Consider the following 14199-nt stretch of genomic DNA (forward strand, 5'->3'; position numbering starts at 1 on the left):
CGGCGGCCGCACACGCTCGTTGCCTTCGTGTACGCTTGGGGTATGGGTGGCTCGAGCCATAGCTATTGAAGGGTATGTCGGCTTCTTTCTGCTGCCATATCTGAACCACTGTTCCTTCAAAAGCGGGTCAGTCAAGAAAGTTTGCGGCTTGGATATCGCAACCTATGTAGCGTTGAAGGGCTCTACTGGTTTTGCAATTCATATATGTGCCGTGTCTGTCTATGAATTTTGCGTAAAGAAAGAATGTCTGCAAATTCAATACGCAAAGTTGTGTACGATGCTTCACTAAATATGTAACATTCCCTTAGTACTGAGCTATGAGAGACATTTTACATGGAAGAAAAATCTTGGTATTTGGTGTCAACGTGTTGTCTGTGTTAAAAAGACACTGCCCTGTGAAGCTCTCATCACGATTCTTATTACTCTGGTGAGTTGTTCTTGTCAAATATAGGCCCTTTATTAATGCTTAAAAGAATGAGGCGCGCATTTCGTAGGACAAAGTTTGCTACTACTTTCACTGCTCTCTGAAACAAGCCCCCTTAAAATGAATTGCTCATGGCTGCTAACATGACGGCGTGTCATGTAGATTATTTACATAGTTAATTCACAAATACCGTAGTAGCAATCACCTGAAAGAAGAGTTTCGTGGTCAAGATCAAGAGCCAATTAATAGCAAGCGATGAAATGCATCATGGTGGCCCTCAGTAGCCTTTATCGACAATATGGTGCAGACCTCATGCAACGGTAGCAACCGACTGTACTTATCGCGAGGCACGCATTGTTCGCGAAACCCATCAGTGCCGTACAAGTTTGAATTGAAACCATAAAGTAGTTTTTTACAGCACCAGTTGCAATGCCTAAACTATACTCAAGTACTGCAACACAGCTTAGGCCATCGCTACTAGATACTTTTCAGTTGTAAAACTCCGCCTGGGAGCGGCGCGAGAATGTGACCCTCTGCCGTCTCCTCTCGCGAGGTGGCGCTGCCGCCACGGTTGGCCCGGTTGGCTACAGAAGCTTCCCAAGGCAGCAGCGCGCCGCCGACTCAATGCCAGTTTTTTTCTTTTCTTTTGCTGCTTTTCGTGGCGCTAAGTATTCAAAGAATAGCATTTTTACATTGTGCACTCTGTAAAAAGCAGCTAATAGGTGAATGAAGAGGACAGTGAGGCTTTTCATTTGTGGCATGTTTTATGTACAGATGAAAAAAAATGATAGGACCGGTACAACGCCGGATTGATGAATCTAAGCATGATGCATCGATATTCACAAAAGACGCGCTTTCTTGGTTGCTACAGCTACCTTGTGACTGCTTTCTAGATGACAGTTTGTATCCCTGGAGTAAAAATGCATCCGCATAACAATGAAGAAATTCAGCACTTCGCACGTGAACGCGAACAAATGCTCTGCACAACCAAGAAGAGAAAGACAGCACCCCTCTAGATCATCTAAAACCTTCCAAAATATCTCTCCGCAAAGGCCTGCCTCATCCAGGGAAGCTGACACACTTTTGTTAGCAGTCTTCATAAAGCCCAGCATCTTTGGCATCGGGTGCTTTAAGGAACCTTGCTTGAGACTTCTGCACTCAATTAAGTAACTGTCGCAGCCAACTGCTGGGATTTCAAAGCTTGTGTCCGCTATGCATAGTTCACATGGTGCGCCCTTTCCGACTTTATGAATGACATATCCACACAGATAATAAACAGCATTGTCCCTTATGTTTCCTCGAGCATAAGTGTGCTCATTGCAAGCACATTCTGGTGAGCTGCTTGGCTCCAGGCAACTTATCAAAGCCGCCTCAATGGCATTGCGAAAACTTTTTTTTTTTTTTTTTTTACTGGCAGGCTTCTCTCATCTGCTTAAATGTGTCGATGACGCCGACGAGCACAGACAGGGCCTGACATACCTTCCACACTAGCACGTAGCGCTGTTTTAACAGGTGTATACAGGCTTAGAAGGCGGAATCTGCGGGAAGTTGATTACAGTAGGATGGGACTCATCACAATCGTAGGAGCGCACTAGTCCAATCTATTGCTGAAAAAAACATGAGTGAGGGAATTTCCTAGAAAACAGTGCAACGTGTATGCAGTCACAACAAATGTGAACAATGTGCCTTACCTCCAGTGAATCTTGATAATTAACTGGCTGTCGAAACATAGAGCGCAACTGGACGCGGCAGATCATCGACAATGTCTAAAGTCAACATCAAAGTTACTCGCAGCGACTTTGTCGTTTGTTGTGATGCAAAAACCTTCAGGTTCTTTTGAATTGCACTCTGTTCTGTCAAGTTTAGCTGTTCCGAAGAATCTTTGATGACCTGAAATGATTAGTGCAACGAGTTTATAGCCCTTGGGAAATGCGCACGAAGTTCAAAGCCGGTGGACTGGTACACTATTTCGTTGTAGAATGCTCGCAAGTTTTTAATAAAACACAAAAAAAAAACAGGAGTGAAAACAGACAAAGTGATAGTTAGGAAGGGCGCGGCACCCTCCCTAGCTATCACTTCATCTCTTTCTCGTGGTTTTTCTTGTTTCATTGCCGTTTCATTGTTCCATTGCAGGCATGTTTGCTCACAAGGTGAGCAGAATTTTCCTGGCATACAAATCAGAAACACGAGCAAAACGTGGCACGCTGCTGCGCTCATCGGCGTCTCTGTCCGCCCGCACAAACGTTGCGCGCACCGCCCGCCTTCGGGCCGATAGTGTCGCGCGCGCCACCCCGCGGGCGCGACAGAAAGGGGTCAGGGGCCGCGGCGGAGTTTGACAACTGAAACCAATCTAGTAACGTTGGCTTAGGCTGCCTAGAAAAAAAAAAAATTCAAGCACCTTCTGCTTCACCGTGTCTCGATCCAGCGTTGTTTAACTCTACAACCGTAGAACTATTCACTTTGTCAGTACATAAAAGCGAACCTCGCAAACCTTTGTGAGGAAGACTCAACAAGCCTTGCATATTTCACTTGATATTTTACCCTCCACCAGGGTATTATATCTTCAATATGTCCCATACTGCTAATGAATGACGGTTCAGCTTCTTTCTGGCTGCAGCCATACAGTCCAAAAGGCATATTTCACTAAAAAATTTGGGCAGAGTGGCCTGTGTCAGATTGCCAAACACATTCGTCATGTATATTCCTCCAAGCAACAAACACCAGTATATTGCTCAAGTAAATTGAACGTGTACCATGGTAAACGAAGTATATATTGGTACATTCCAATTCGTATTCTGCAAACTGCTGTAAGCCTCAATTAGCTTTACTTCAAATTTCCGCCATTAAACACGTAAGAAACCACCTAATTTTGAGAAGTAGTTGAAGAAGCAAGTGGGGCTGGTAGAATGTAAACTGCAGTGTTAAGTCCCAGTGTTACTGCCGAGCGTTTCTGTGAAGAAATGCAAAAATTCGATATTATACCATGAACTACACGTCGTGAGCAAACCTGTTGTGGCAGATTAAAATCGAGGTAAACGTTGTAGAAGTCATACATAGCCAGCGTTTGTGACATATTTGTTGCACCGCTGCAGGTATGGTATCATAACTGGATTCTTGTATGCTATGTTTTTGTGGTTGTCGATCCGCGCATGGAAAAGCCGCACTTGGCTGGTCTGTGCTCATTCGGCTGGCACTGTAGCGTTGCCTCTGAGAACTGTATTGTCGTCTAAGAAATAAGCTCTTTGCATAAATTTCCCTGAATGAAGACATCGTAAATATTTGAAACAACCGCCATAAGTATACAAGCAGAGGGAACGAGAGCGCACAAACAAAAACACAGCAGAAGGCACCCGGACACCGCCCAAACTGCAGCAGACGACAAGCGCAAGTACTTGCCCTGACGTCACGCGAGCAGTGCTCGCAGCACCCCTGTAGTTCGTTCTCAGGGCTAATAGAGAAAGCTAAGCGCAACAGGGAAAAAAACATGCGAGCGGTGTCTGCTCATCCAGGAACTACCGATACTCCCCGCAAGTGCCGCCGTTCTGAGGGTGCTGCTGCGAATTGAACAGCGGCACTTCCATCAACTATTGACACCTCCCCCCCCCTCCCATGAGTGTTGTGTGCCCTGTAAAACTCTGAAAAATGTTGAAAAACCCTTCCGGAAAGCAAACAAACACGCGGGATAACGAAAAGCTACAGGTAGGGCCATAGAGCAAACATAAAAATTTAACTAGGTTGTAGCTCCCGTTGGTCTCGCTTTTTTGGTGGTGCCATGTTTTGGTTTTCAAATTTTAAAAAAGTGGTCGACTTACAATCGTGTAAATATGGTACTTGTTTCGGCATCTGCAATGCCTAATCTAAGTCTCAAAAAAAAATTTATTTTGTCAGCGCGGACGCCGAGAAACGACCCCAAAATTGCGCAGAAACACCGGAGTTCACGAAGCACAAAGCTATTTCTCGTATTTCCTGCCGCTGACGCCGGCATCTTGGTATCGTTCGAAAGCTCGAAGTTCCGCCTTTCAGTTCCCCGGCATCCTTGTCGATGATGGCTGCATAGAAAAAGCGCAAACGTAAAACAATCGGAGGCCAGTCCGATGAAGCTCGTGATGCACCGCGGCCCTCCTATTGGCTCAGCGCACCAGCACACTGAAAGGCGCCTTTTGATGGGCTGTTTGCTGTGGAAAGTAGGCCTAGCAAGGCCTGGCAGTGGGTCGCTTCGAAAACTGCTGATGCGCCATTTCTTTGTTCATCGTAAAAAAGAATGAAAAAAACGTTTGAAACCAAACACGCGTTCACGGGAACCGAAGCACAAGCCATCTCTACCTTTTACAGCAAGAAAGGTGGGGGGGGGTTATTCCAAGGTTCAGCCGTGCCGATAAAATCGCGCCTGAAATTAGTCACTGCGTCACGTTACCTCATCCTGTATCGGCAATAATGCAGCAGCGAAGCTAACCATTTCCCTCTATCTCCGCATTTAGGTTTACTTTTTAGACTGCAGATGATGGACCAATGCCTATTCTCGTGCCTCTTGCGTGTACACAGGTTCATGGTGGTGTATTCCAGATTCTGTTACGAGCCTAAACGTGCATCCTGAGGTCAACATCAACGGAATAATTTTGCATTTTTAATTATGTCATAATTATTCCTTCCCGGCTTGAAAGCTTGAAATTTGCTTTCCCTTTCTTTTTTTTTCACAAGTACAGTTTCCGTAAAGTTGCAGATTTTGGAATCAGCACTGTGTTCTTTCTCTTCCTTCAATTTTCATCATTCTTTTTTTCCCTGAATGCAGATGGGTCAGAGAGTGCACAAAAACTATGACATGGTTTCTTAGGACACTTAAATGTTTTGAAATCTTGTAGAAATCACCAAGAATTCACATTCTTAAAGCTGCAACTTTGGCTAAAGTACAGCTACGAACATCCAGGAACGTACCTGCTTTATCTTAGCTATGTTGTTGCAGTACATTTTTCGTAAATCGCATCCCAAATTCTTAACTAAAGAATAATTGTAACTCCTTTTTTATTTTATTGACCCCAGAAAAAATTTAATTGCGTTGGTATAACCAGCACATAAGATTGGATGTGTCCTGAAAGTTTCATGTGTCTAGGGCGAGTATCAAAAATGGTTGTTCTGGACGTCATGTCCCCTAGTTAGTTATAGCCGTTAGCAGCTACAGGCTGGGTTCTGTTAGGTAAGAAGCGTTTAATCCAGTGCAATAAATTCTACTCAGTATTTAGCATACTTCATTTTAGTAAATGTAAACGGTGAGAAACGGTGTCGAAAGTTTTTTGGAAACTAAGGAAAATACAGTTGATAATAGAGCCATTGTTAGATGCCAAAAGTAGATTACCGTCCTGTTCGTCGGCATGTTAAAGTTTATCAGTGTCTGATCAGCGTTTCCATTTTGGGAGCAAATAAACTCTGTCTCGCAGCAAGCTGCACCCATTGCACACAGTGAAATTTTGTTTACATCATCTCGACACGTCTCACATGGCATTAATACGGATTTCCAGCACAGCAATGGGCATAGAGATCAAGTAAGCCTGCTCTAAACACATGTGCAAGAGTAAAAGATTCTATCTAGTCTCTCAAAAAAACTACCACAAAGGCGTTCAGTCATGCAATTACGCAGGACCAAAGTTAGGGGTGTGTTTATTATGCATGCTTGTCCATTAGGCAAGGATATGCAGTCTATTGGCAACGTATATTCCTGTCTAATTATATCGACCATAAAATTTACCCCAATCACGTGGTATTCAGTTTGAGCCAATAAATTGGCATTTGTCAATTGCCATGCCTAATTTTAAGAAATGTTGCTGTATTGTTTTTTTTTTTTTTACCAAAATGTGGGATACACAGTACTCCTATTCAAACTATTCGATGTGAAATTATTCGAACCTAAAATCTACTATTTGCCTATCCCTATTTTTCATGCAATCATCAGGGTGAACAAACATGACTTAGGAGGTGTGCATTTTATCGAAGGAAGCTTTTTTATGATCTCTGGCAGGACCGGCCTGCAATATATTGTGGGGTGTTAATGTGAGATAGTTGCCATTGTTTGGCAATATCACTTGAGTAACCTCACTAGAAGAGCCATTTCATCAGCATCAACGGACGTTAGATGGATGTTGCACAGAGTCATGGGATCCTGGGGTCATGAAATTATTTTGTTCACGTTTCATACTCGTAGAGGTTGCATCATTCTTTGGTGGTATTGGCATTTGTGTTTTAAGTATTTCTTTAAAGTAGGTGTTTAGTCAAAGTAAGAATAACCAAGCATAATTATTTCTCACGTCATGAGAAGCTATGACAACGGTGTTGATGCCTCGAGGTTTCATTAATGTACAGCATGAGAGGAAGGTCCACGGGCACATGTGTCATGCAAGCGGGGGCATGTGCAGTGTGTCTACCAACTGGGAAAACCGGGAATTCTCAGGGATGTTGAGTAGTCTGGAAAAACTCAGGGAATTTGTTCTTCTATCAGTGAAAATTAGCTGTAATTTTATCGAAGGGGCCGAAAGTCGAGGTAATGCTGGCTCGAGGAACAGACGGGAATCTTAATGAATCGTCTTTGACGCCCTGCCATCGGCTGGAGGAGTTGCCAGTGTACAGTCAACGACCGATTTTCCAGATTCCCAATAATTTGGATGGCTTCACGGCACCGCCACATGCCCCATAGAGTCAATGCATCAGAATGTCTGAAATTTCAAATGCAAGAACTCTTCGCCATCCGATTTTCCGGAGGTTTTGCCGTGACCACAAATCCGAAACGGCATTAATCAAGGCCACCACCGCTGCCATTTTGATTACCTTGCCGCCTCGAACCAGCGCGCTCGCACGCAGATCCGCTGGCAGCCGTAGCTACCACGGCAGCGTCACTAGGCTTAGCTGCTTTGACGTTCACTATGAAGCTTCTTGCCGTTCGATGCCATGTTTTTTATTGAAAGAATTCGCTGCTGTCAGCAATGGCACGGACTCTGCCTTTGTGGTCCTCGCGATTTGCTTATAAACTTGGAAAACACGGTGCGTTGCATAATGCCGGTTCCTGAAAGTCAGCTTCGCCTCTGTACAGAAATGTTACTTGGTGAAGCATACGCAAAAGTATTGCAGTGAAGCATAATGAGCGTGGGAAGTGGCTACTGCCATGGGACACAGTATATATTCCTTAATTATACACGCGTGCACCTGGTATCTCCTGTTACAGTACGATCACCGATATGCCTAATACATGTACCGGCAGGCCTTCAGAGCGTTTTCGAATGCGCCTGTGGCGGTTTGAGACCTTAAGGGCAGTAAATTACATGCATGCATTTATTTTTTCCAACTGGCCAATTTTTCTGATGTTTTTGCGGCCACTAGGGAGTTCAATAAATCGAACATGGACTGTGCAACTGACCAAGATGCTTCAAGTGGTCAGTGGGGTGAACGAGTAGCAGAAGGAGGACAAGAACAGAAAGGACCTACACGTTGAGGAATGAATGGGAAAGGAAGCGTGCTGCCGCCATTTTAAAGGAGCTTGAGCTCAGAAAACAAAGTGCTGGCTGATGGCGAAATACAGGTGTCCCTCATCCAAACCAAAATAAACTCTTCAAAGCAGTGAAACACAACACTGACGCGTTGTGCATGGTTTGAGAGTGTGTCTGGACAGTTGAGGTTGGCTTACGAGCTGTTCTGAGGGAATCTCAATTGTGACAAGGTTCGGGCCTCATACCACTGAGCTTGCTATCAGTTGATAGAAATAGCTCATATTCGAAAATATTTGCTTCTGTATGCATCTTCCTCCCCCCTACACCTGCATCATGTGGGTTCCGGGACACGAGGGACTCGAGGGGAATGAAGCGGCACACACCGCGGCCCGCGCAAGCGTCAACCGGGCTTCCCCGCACGGTATTCTAGAAAGGTCCCACCCACACAAATCAGCGGAGGAAACGGAAACAATACCGTTAACGTACCAAGCACTACTACAACACTATCGGCTTGGACGCAGGGTGTACCCTCCACCACATCCCCAACTAACAAGAAACGAAGGCACCGACTACAGGCGACTCCAGAGCAATACCTTTACCCACGGAATCTTGCTGCATCATTTCCACCCGACGCTACACAGCTACACCTGTCCACACTGCAACGTGCCTGACACCTTGGCGCACCTCCTCCTGCAATGCAAGAACACCCGGGCAAGCATCACAGCGACACAACTAATAGCAGCAGACGCAGATCCAAACCTCCTCGCTGAAACGTGGGAGGCTGCGATCTCCAAGTCGGACCTGGTCGACCAGCGCGAACTAGTCGCCCGGGCCCGGAGGGCGATCCAAGCCAGAGGGTTCCTGGAATAAGGGACCCTCCCACGTACCTCGACTGACAAGTCACGACTTCAAATAAAAGTTTCATTCTCTCTCTCTCTGTATGCATCTCCTTTTTATTTGTATTTGAGAGTGTCCGACTTGATTTGCAATTTTTTTCGAGGACATTTTAGTTGCTGTGCATTTTACTAACCCCTCCCTTCTATTCTCTTTTTGAATAACATAAACACTACTCCTTATTATTCAAAGGGGAATATGTCGTTTCTGTCTAACTTTTTTCATATGGTTACCAGAGAGTGACTGCATCAGGCAATATGGTTTCAGCCTGTCTTGACATAAAACATAGTTCTGCATCACTCAGGGAATTTTGCAAAGGCACTCAGCGAAAATCTGGATAACTCGGAATTTGGAAATGTCAATTTGGTAGACACCCTGCATGTGGTGTGCGCATCGCTATCGGCGATATTACGGGGCTTGTTGGCCAGCGTCACCTGTGTTTTCTCTCTTTGTGATGGCGATAACATGGCCTCGAGTCTGTGCACTTCACCACTTTTTCTTAAAGTGTGATGACTCCCGTGTACAATGGATCACTCAGTTTCCTGGAGAGACAGATATATTCATGTAGGCTAGACTGTTGCAGTTGATGACGGATGGTAGGGGTGTTTTCAGCAGAATAGTCTTGCCCTTTAAGCTGGATTTTTTTTTTATATATATATATATATATATATATATATATATATATATATATATATATATATATATATATATATAACTGAGGGGGAAAGTTTTGTTTTTCAGGTATGTTAGCTTCTTTGCTTCTGTTTCATTTTCTTAGCAAAACATCAGCATGAGAGCGAACTTGGAGCTTTATTGCACTATTAGTGCGGTTACGTATGCATCACGCTTACATCGCAACCTAAAGACGGTGGCAGAATGTCCAGGATAGCACCTTAAAACAGCGCAGACAGCACGAATGCGATAGGGCACATATGAGTGCTGATCGTGTGTGCACAAAATGGAAGCCTGCATTACGTTACAAGGGTGTAATTGTAACAAAGTAGAACCCGCCTTCTTCTCGCGCGAGGAACACCCCACAACAAAGGCCCCCTGTGGTGCAGCAGATGTTAATGCCCGCCCGCATGCACAGTTCCTGATGCAGGGCTGGCTGCACGAGAAGCAGCATGAGGGAGCCGGCCCCTCGTCTGGCGAGGGCCCCCCTGTGTACGTGCGCTGCACCCGAGACACGGCCAGTGGTGGCATTTCGGCTGCCCACCTTCGCCGGCACAGTGGCTCGGCTGGCACTAACTGCAATGCTGCCGGCTCGGCAAAGAAGGTATTGTGTTGTTTATGTACAATACAGGACAGACGACTGGTAACGTAACTAATTATAATGCACGATTCTGACTCCTCCCTTTGCCCTCCCATAGAACTTCAGCTACAGTTGATTTCCGTTAATTCGACCCTGATGACACCAGTGAAATTGATTGAATTGTCTGGCCATTGAGTTAATGGTGTTAAACAAGATGCAGAAAGAATACCAAAACAGGTTGCTGATTCAAGTGATTGTAATTGCCAGATTCTGATGCACCCCTGAGCCAAACGCACACCAACTCTCTCTTTCCAAAGTAGAAAGCTAATGTAGAAATAAAATTAAAGCTCCTAAACAAAGTAGAAATCTAATGCGAACTGAATTTTTTAACCAGAAAAATAGGCAAGGGTCTGATATGGAGAAGAGTACACATTTGGGCTGGTTGGTTCACGATTACGAGCTATAAAAACAGCGCTAAACAACAGGACGAGTGAAGGGACACAGACAACAGCGCTGACTAACAACCAAAGTGTCTTTATTCTTTCAGTCAGCATATATATGCTCCGCCGCTATCTGAAAATATCTGTGTTTTCAGATAGGCATAGCACACTAGGCCACCTTGTGATGCAGGGTGTCTATTACTGTGAGAGGACAGGAGTATCACTAAGGTTTTCATCTGTGCACAATTACATGTGCAATTTATCGCATGTGATTTTTTGCATCGGTGCTGCTTCATTGTGCACCACAAGCTAAGGTTGTGCATTAATTCTTAAATTGCAGCTAGCATGCAGCATACAAGAGACAAAGCAAAGGTAACACACAAGCGCTGACTCGCAACTCAGTTTGTGGTTTGGTGCCGCATCGACACAGATTTACTTGCAGTGACTGCACAACACTCGGAAAACCGGCAAACCGCCTGACGAGCGCAAGCTGGCACGAACATTTGTACCAGTTTAGCATACCACATATGGCTGCCATCTTTACTACACACCGCCCAGCAGTAGTGGCTGCCTTTCGATGCGGACGCCATTCCGAGATGGTCTCTTCGCACGGTCTGCTGTCAGTCTACCTCGAACGACCCATCACAAGAGTGTCCTAGTGCGCTGACCGCCTGACACGGAGCGGGGCACATTGCGGGAACTTGCCAGGGAGCTCATTTTCAGACCCGTTGACAGGGAGCAGACAGTGTGACAGTGTGCCCCAGTCGACGCATGCATAGCTGTGACCCCTGGTCGCGCTTTCATCTGTTGTGTGAATTGGTCCTAACGAGCTGGCAATGAAAACGGAGCCTTTAACTATAGAAAGAATCCATAGGCTCGAAAGACCAGCAAACAAGAAAGCTAGGCCAGTGATGTGAAGCTCATTGACGCTAAAGAAAAAACAAGTACTGAAAAATTACAAGTTAACTGACTCACCGACTAGTCTACTAAAGCAAGCTGGTATGCTAATCGTGCAAAATTGAGCTAAACTGGCCCAACTTAAGTTTCTGTCTCAATGGAGATATAAACATCGGCACATCTGAAGTTATCTCTTTATCACGTATAAGACCAACACGTCATAAACATCCACACAGGTACAACTCAGACTGTTTTAAATGCTCCTTTTTTAATTGTGCAGTTAGAGAGTCGAACCGACCATTCAGTCACAAGCACTCCGACTTTAGAAAATGTTCTAATGTTGTTAAAGGAAATAATACGTGCATAACTATTCATCACTAATTTTACATCTTCTCTTCTACATGTTTTAGCTGTATTATGTTCTCTGTGTTCAGATTTCGCACTTGCGTCTCAAAAATTGTGCTACCTTTCTTTATGTTGATTTAATTTTGTTACAATATACTTACATTCTTTATATTTGTTACCGTGGACTCGATGTATAATATTGTAACACTGTATTGCATTGTCACATACTTGTATTATGTATATTTTACACTGTACTTATATATGTGTCCTTTCTGATATAATCTTGTGTGAGATCAGAACAATTGTTAAATAAATAAATAAGTAAATAAATAACCCACAAGGCCCACTTGCAATGAAGACGGAAAAACCTTTGTGTTTTCTTGAGGGAAACTGGCAAGCACTGCTTCCTACAATGTGGGAACAGTGCTAGAAACACGGGACACACACAAGTGGAAAACATGCTGCAGTGACTAACAACTGATTTATTGACCCAGTGGAGGAGGTTTAAAGTTTAAAGAGAATGCATTGTCAGAGGCATAAAAAACATCAGAGAAGGAAAGCTGTGTGTTTATCGCCCTTGCATGCTTATAATGAAAGGTAAATGCATCTAGTCCTGGGTGGGCCAATAGAAATGCAATTTCTTTGCTAAATGTGGCATGGATACTTCGCGTCTGTGAACCTGGGTATCTGAGATATTGGAAACGCTCATGCTTACGGTGGCTGCATGTATTCTTGGGGGCCTGAGGCATGCATAACCTTGAAATTTTCAGTTTAACTAGCTTTTAATCAGCGCTATAAAATGACAAGATTGTGTTGTATTGATACTATGAACCATGCAATAAGGAACGAAAATGGCTGCTAAGAGCTGGTGGACGTTATGGGTGGTCACAACAGCCAACCCTTTCGTACCGTGTTTACACGCATAATAATCACACTTTTTCTTTTAAAAAAAAATGATGCAAATTCAGGGGTGCGATCATTACGCAGGTTAAACTTCCAGCAAAAAAAAAAAAAGAATTTTTTTCATCCTGCATTTGCTGCGGGATGACAACAGGTCAACAAATAGGCGGCTGCCGCTGTATGTAGTGCGGGACACCAAAACAAAAACGGCGGCCAGCGGAGCAAGCCGAACACACCGAACAATTTTTTTTCTTCTCGTGAGTACATTACGTGCGTTGAAACGGTTTCTTCCGTACCAGTAATGAATAATATTGTTAATATGAGTAAGCTTGCGGCAATAATGTAGCCATGTCCACTTTGAGGAGACAGAAACAGATGGGCGTGCTTAGCTGCCAGTGACGTAGGAGCACACGGCGGGCATGCTGCGGAAACTGCGGCATTTGTCTTCACTACTATTTTAATGCGGCACGTTTCCGCTAAGGTTGGCGAATAACTTAGCTGTGTTACAAGCATCAGCGTATGAATAGGATACACTTTTAACGTATCAGTGTAAATGTGGCTGCTATCGTTGCCGCTTGCGATTTGTTGCATGCCCACGAGTGCAGACGGGAAGAATCGAAAGGTGCCTTTTTTGTTGTTGTTCTTGTTGACCACGACCATTATAAAGCCTACACATAATAAAGGCAAGTTTAGTTGTAGCTTTTCTTTGTCATGGAAGTGTGGAAAGTGATGAAAGGAATGAAATGGGGCACCTGCTTAAGAATGTTTGGTGCATGCAGACTGCTTCGTTTGTCTTAAAGAGTCGTTCGCGCAGCATTCGACAGATGGTAAGCACGATTATATTAGCTAGACTTGGCGCACGACATATTGCTGCGGGTAGTTCGGGGTGTGATCATTACTCGGGAAATTAAAAAAAGTGAATTTCGACGACAAAATTCAGGGGTGCAATCATTACGCGAGTGCGATCATTTGTGAGTAAATACGGTGAATGTGCTTGTGTGTGTGCAGCGCTGGTTGCGGCAGGCCATGTTTGAGTCGAGCGAAGACGTCCCAGACGAGGGGCTCCTCTTGGAAGGGGCCGAGCTGCCAGTGAGCCCACTGCTCGAGGACAGCATCTCACCGCCACCCGGTATGCACCAGCACACTTCTTTGGGAAATTTTGTGCTAACACCGTGCGAATATAATCCTTATAGTCCTTACCTAACAGCTACAAACCTATTGCTTTGACCTATTGTCTCTGTAAGCTCTTTGGAAAGATCATAAACAGTCGCCTTGTCCATCTCTTAGAAAGCAATTCCAGCTGAAACACCAAATTCCACTGTAAACAGCTGTATGCTGTTTACAGTGGAATCTTGTTGATGCGACCTTCGTGGAACCAGAAAATAAAACATTGCATCCAAAATCATATTATCCAAAGCAAGTGCCAAAATGTATGAAAATAGGCGTACTCAGTTACAAACTCAATAGCAAAGGTTCGTGTGGTGTCGAGTGATACTGCTCTGATAACATGTTCTGTGGAGCAGCACTTCTCAACTCCACGCGAACCGCAGCCAACGCACTTGTATTGGGTGACATTCA

The 14199-nt window shown here is 44.5% G+C and overlaps 1 protein-coding gene across 6 annotated transcripts in view; it reads left to right on the plus strand.

Moving 5' to 3' along the window:
- LOC135896103 (inactive histone-lysine N-methyltransferase 2E-like) overlaps positions 1–14199 on the plus strand; it is a 458065-nt gene that overhangs the window by 322911 nt on the left and 120955 nt on the right. For all 6 annotated transcript variants that reach the window (XR_010562591.2, XM_070541359.1, XM_070541357.1 and 3 more), the window contains exons 15-16: positions 9878–10063; positions 13630–13750. Coding sequence is in view for 5 of the 6 variants with exons in the window: in XM_070541359.1 (XP_070397460.1) it covers positions 9878–10063; positions 13630–13750 (307 nt within the window). In the remaining variant the exon portion in view is untranslated. The remainder of the gene's footprint in view (positions 1–9877; positions 10064–13629; positions 13751–14199) is intronic.

This window comes from Dermacentor albipictus, chromosome 6 (assembly GCF_038994185.2).
Source record: "Dermacentor albipictus isolate Rhodes 1998 colony chromosome 6, USDA_Dalb.pri_finalv2, whole genome shotgun sequence".
NCBI classification, from domain to species: domain Eukaryota; kingdom Metazoa; phylum Arthropoda; class Arachnida; order Ixodida; family Ixodidae; genus Dermacentor; species Dermacentor albipictus.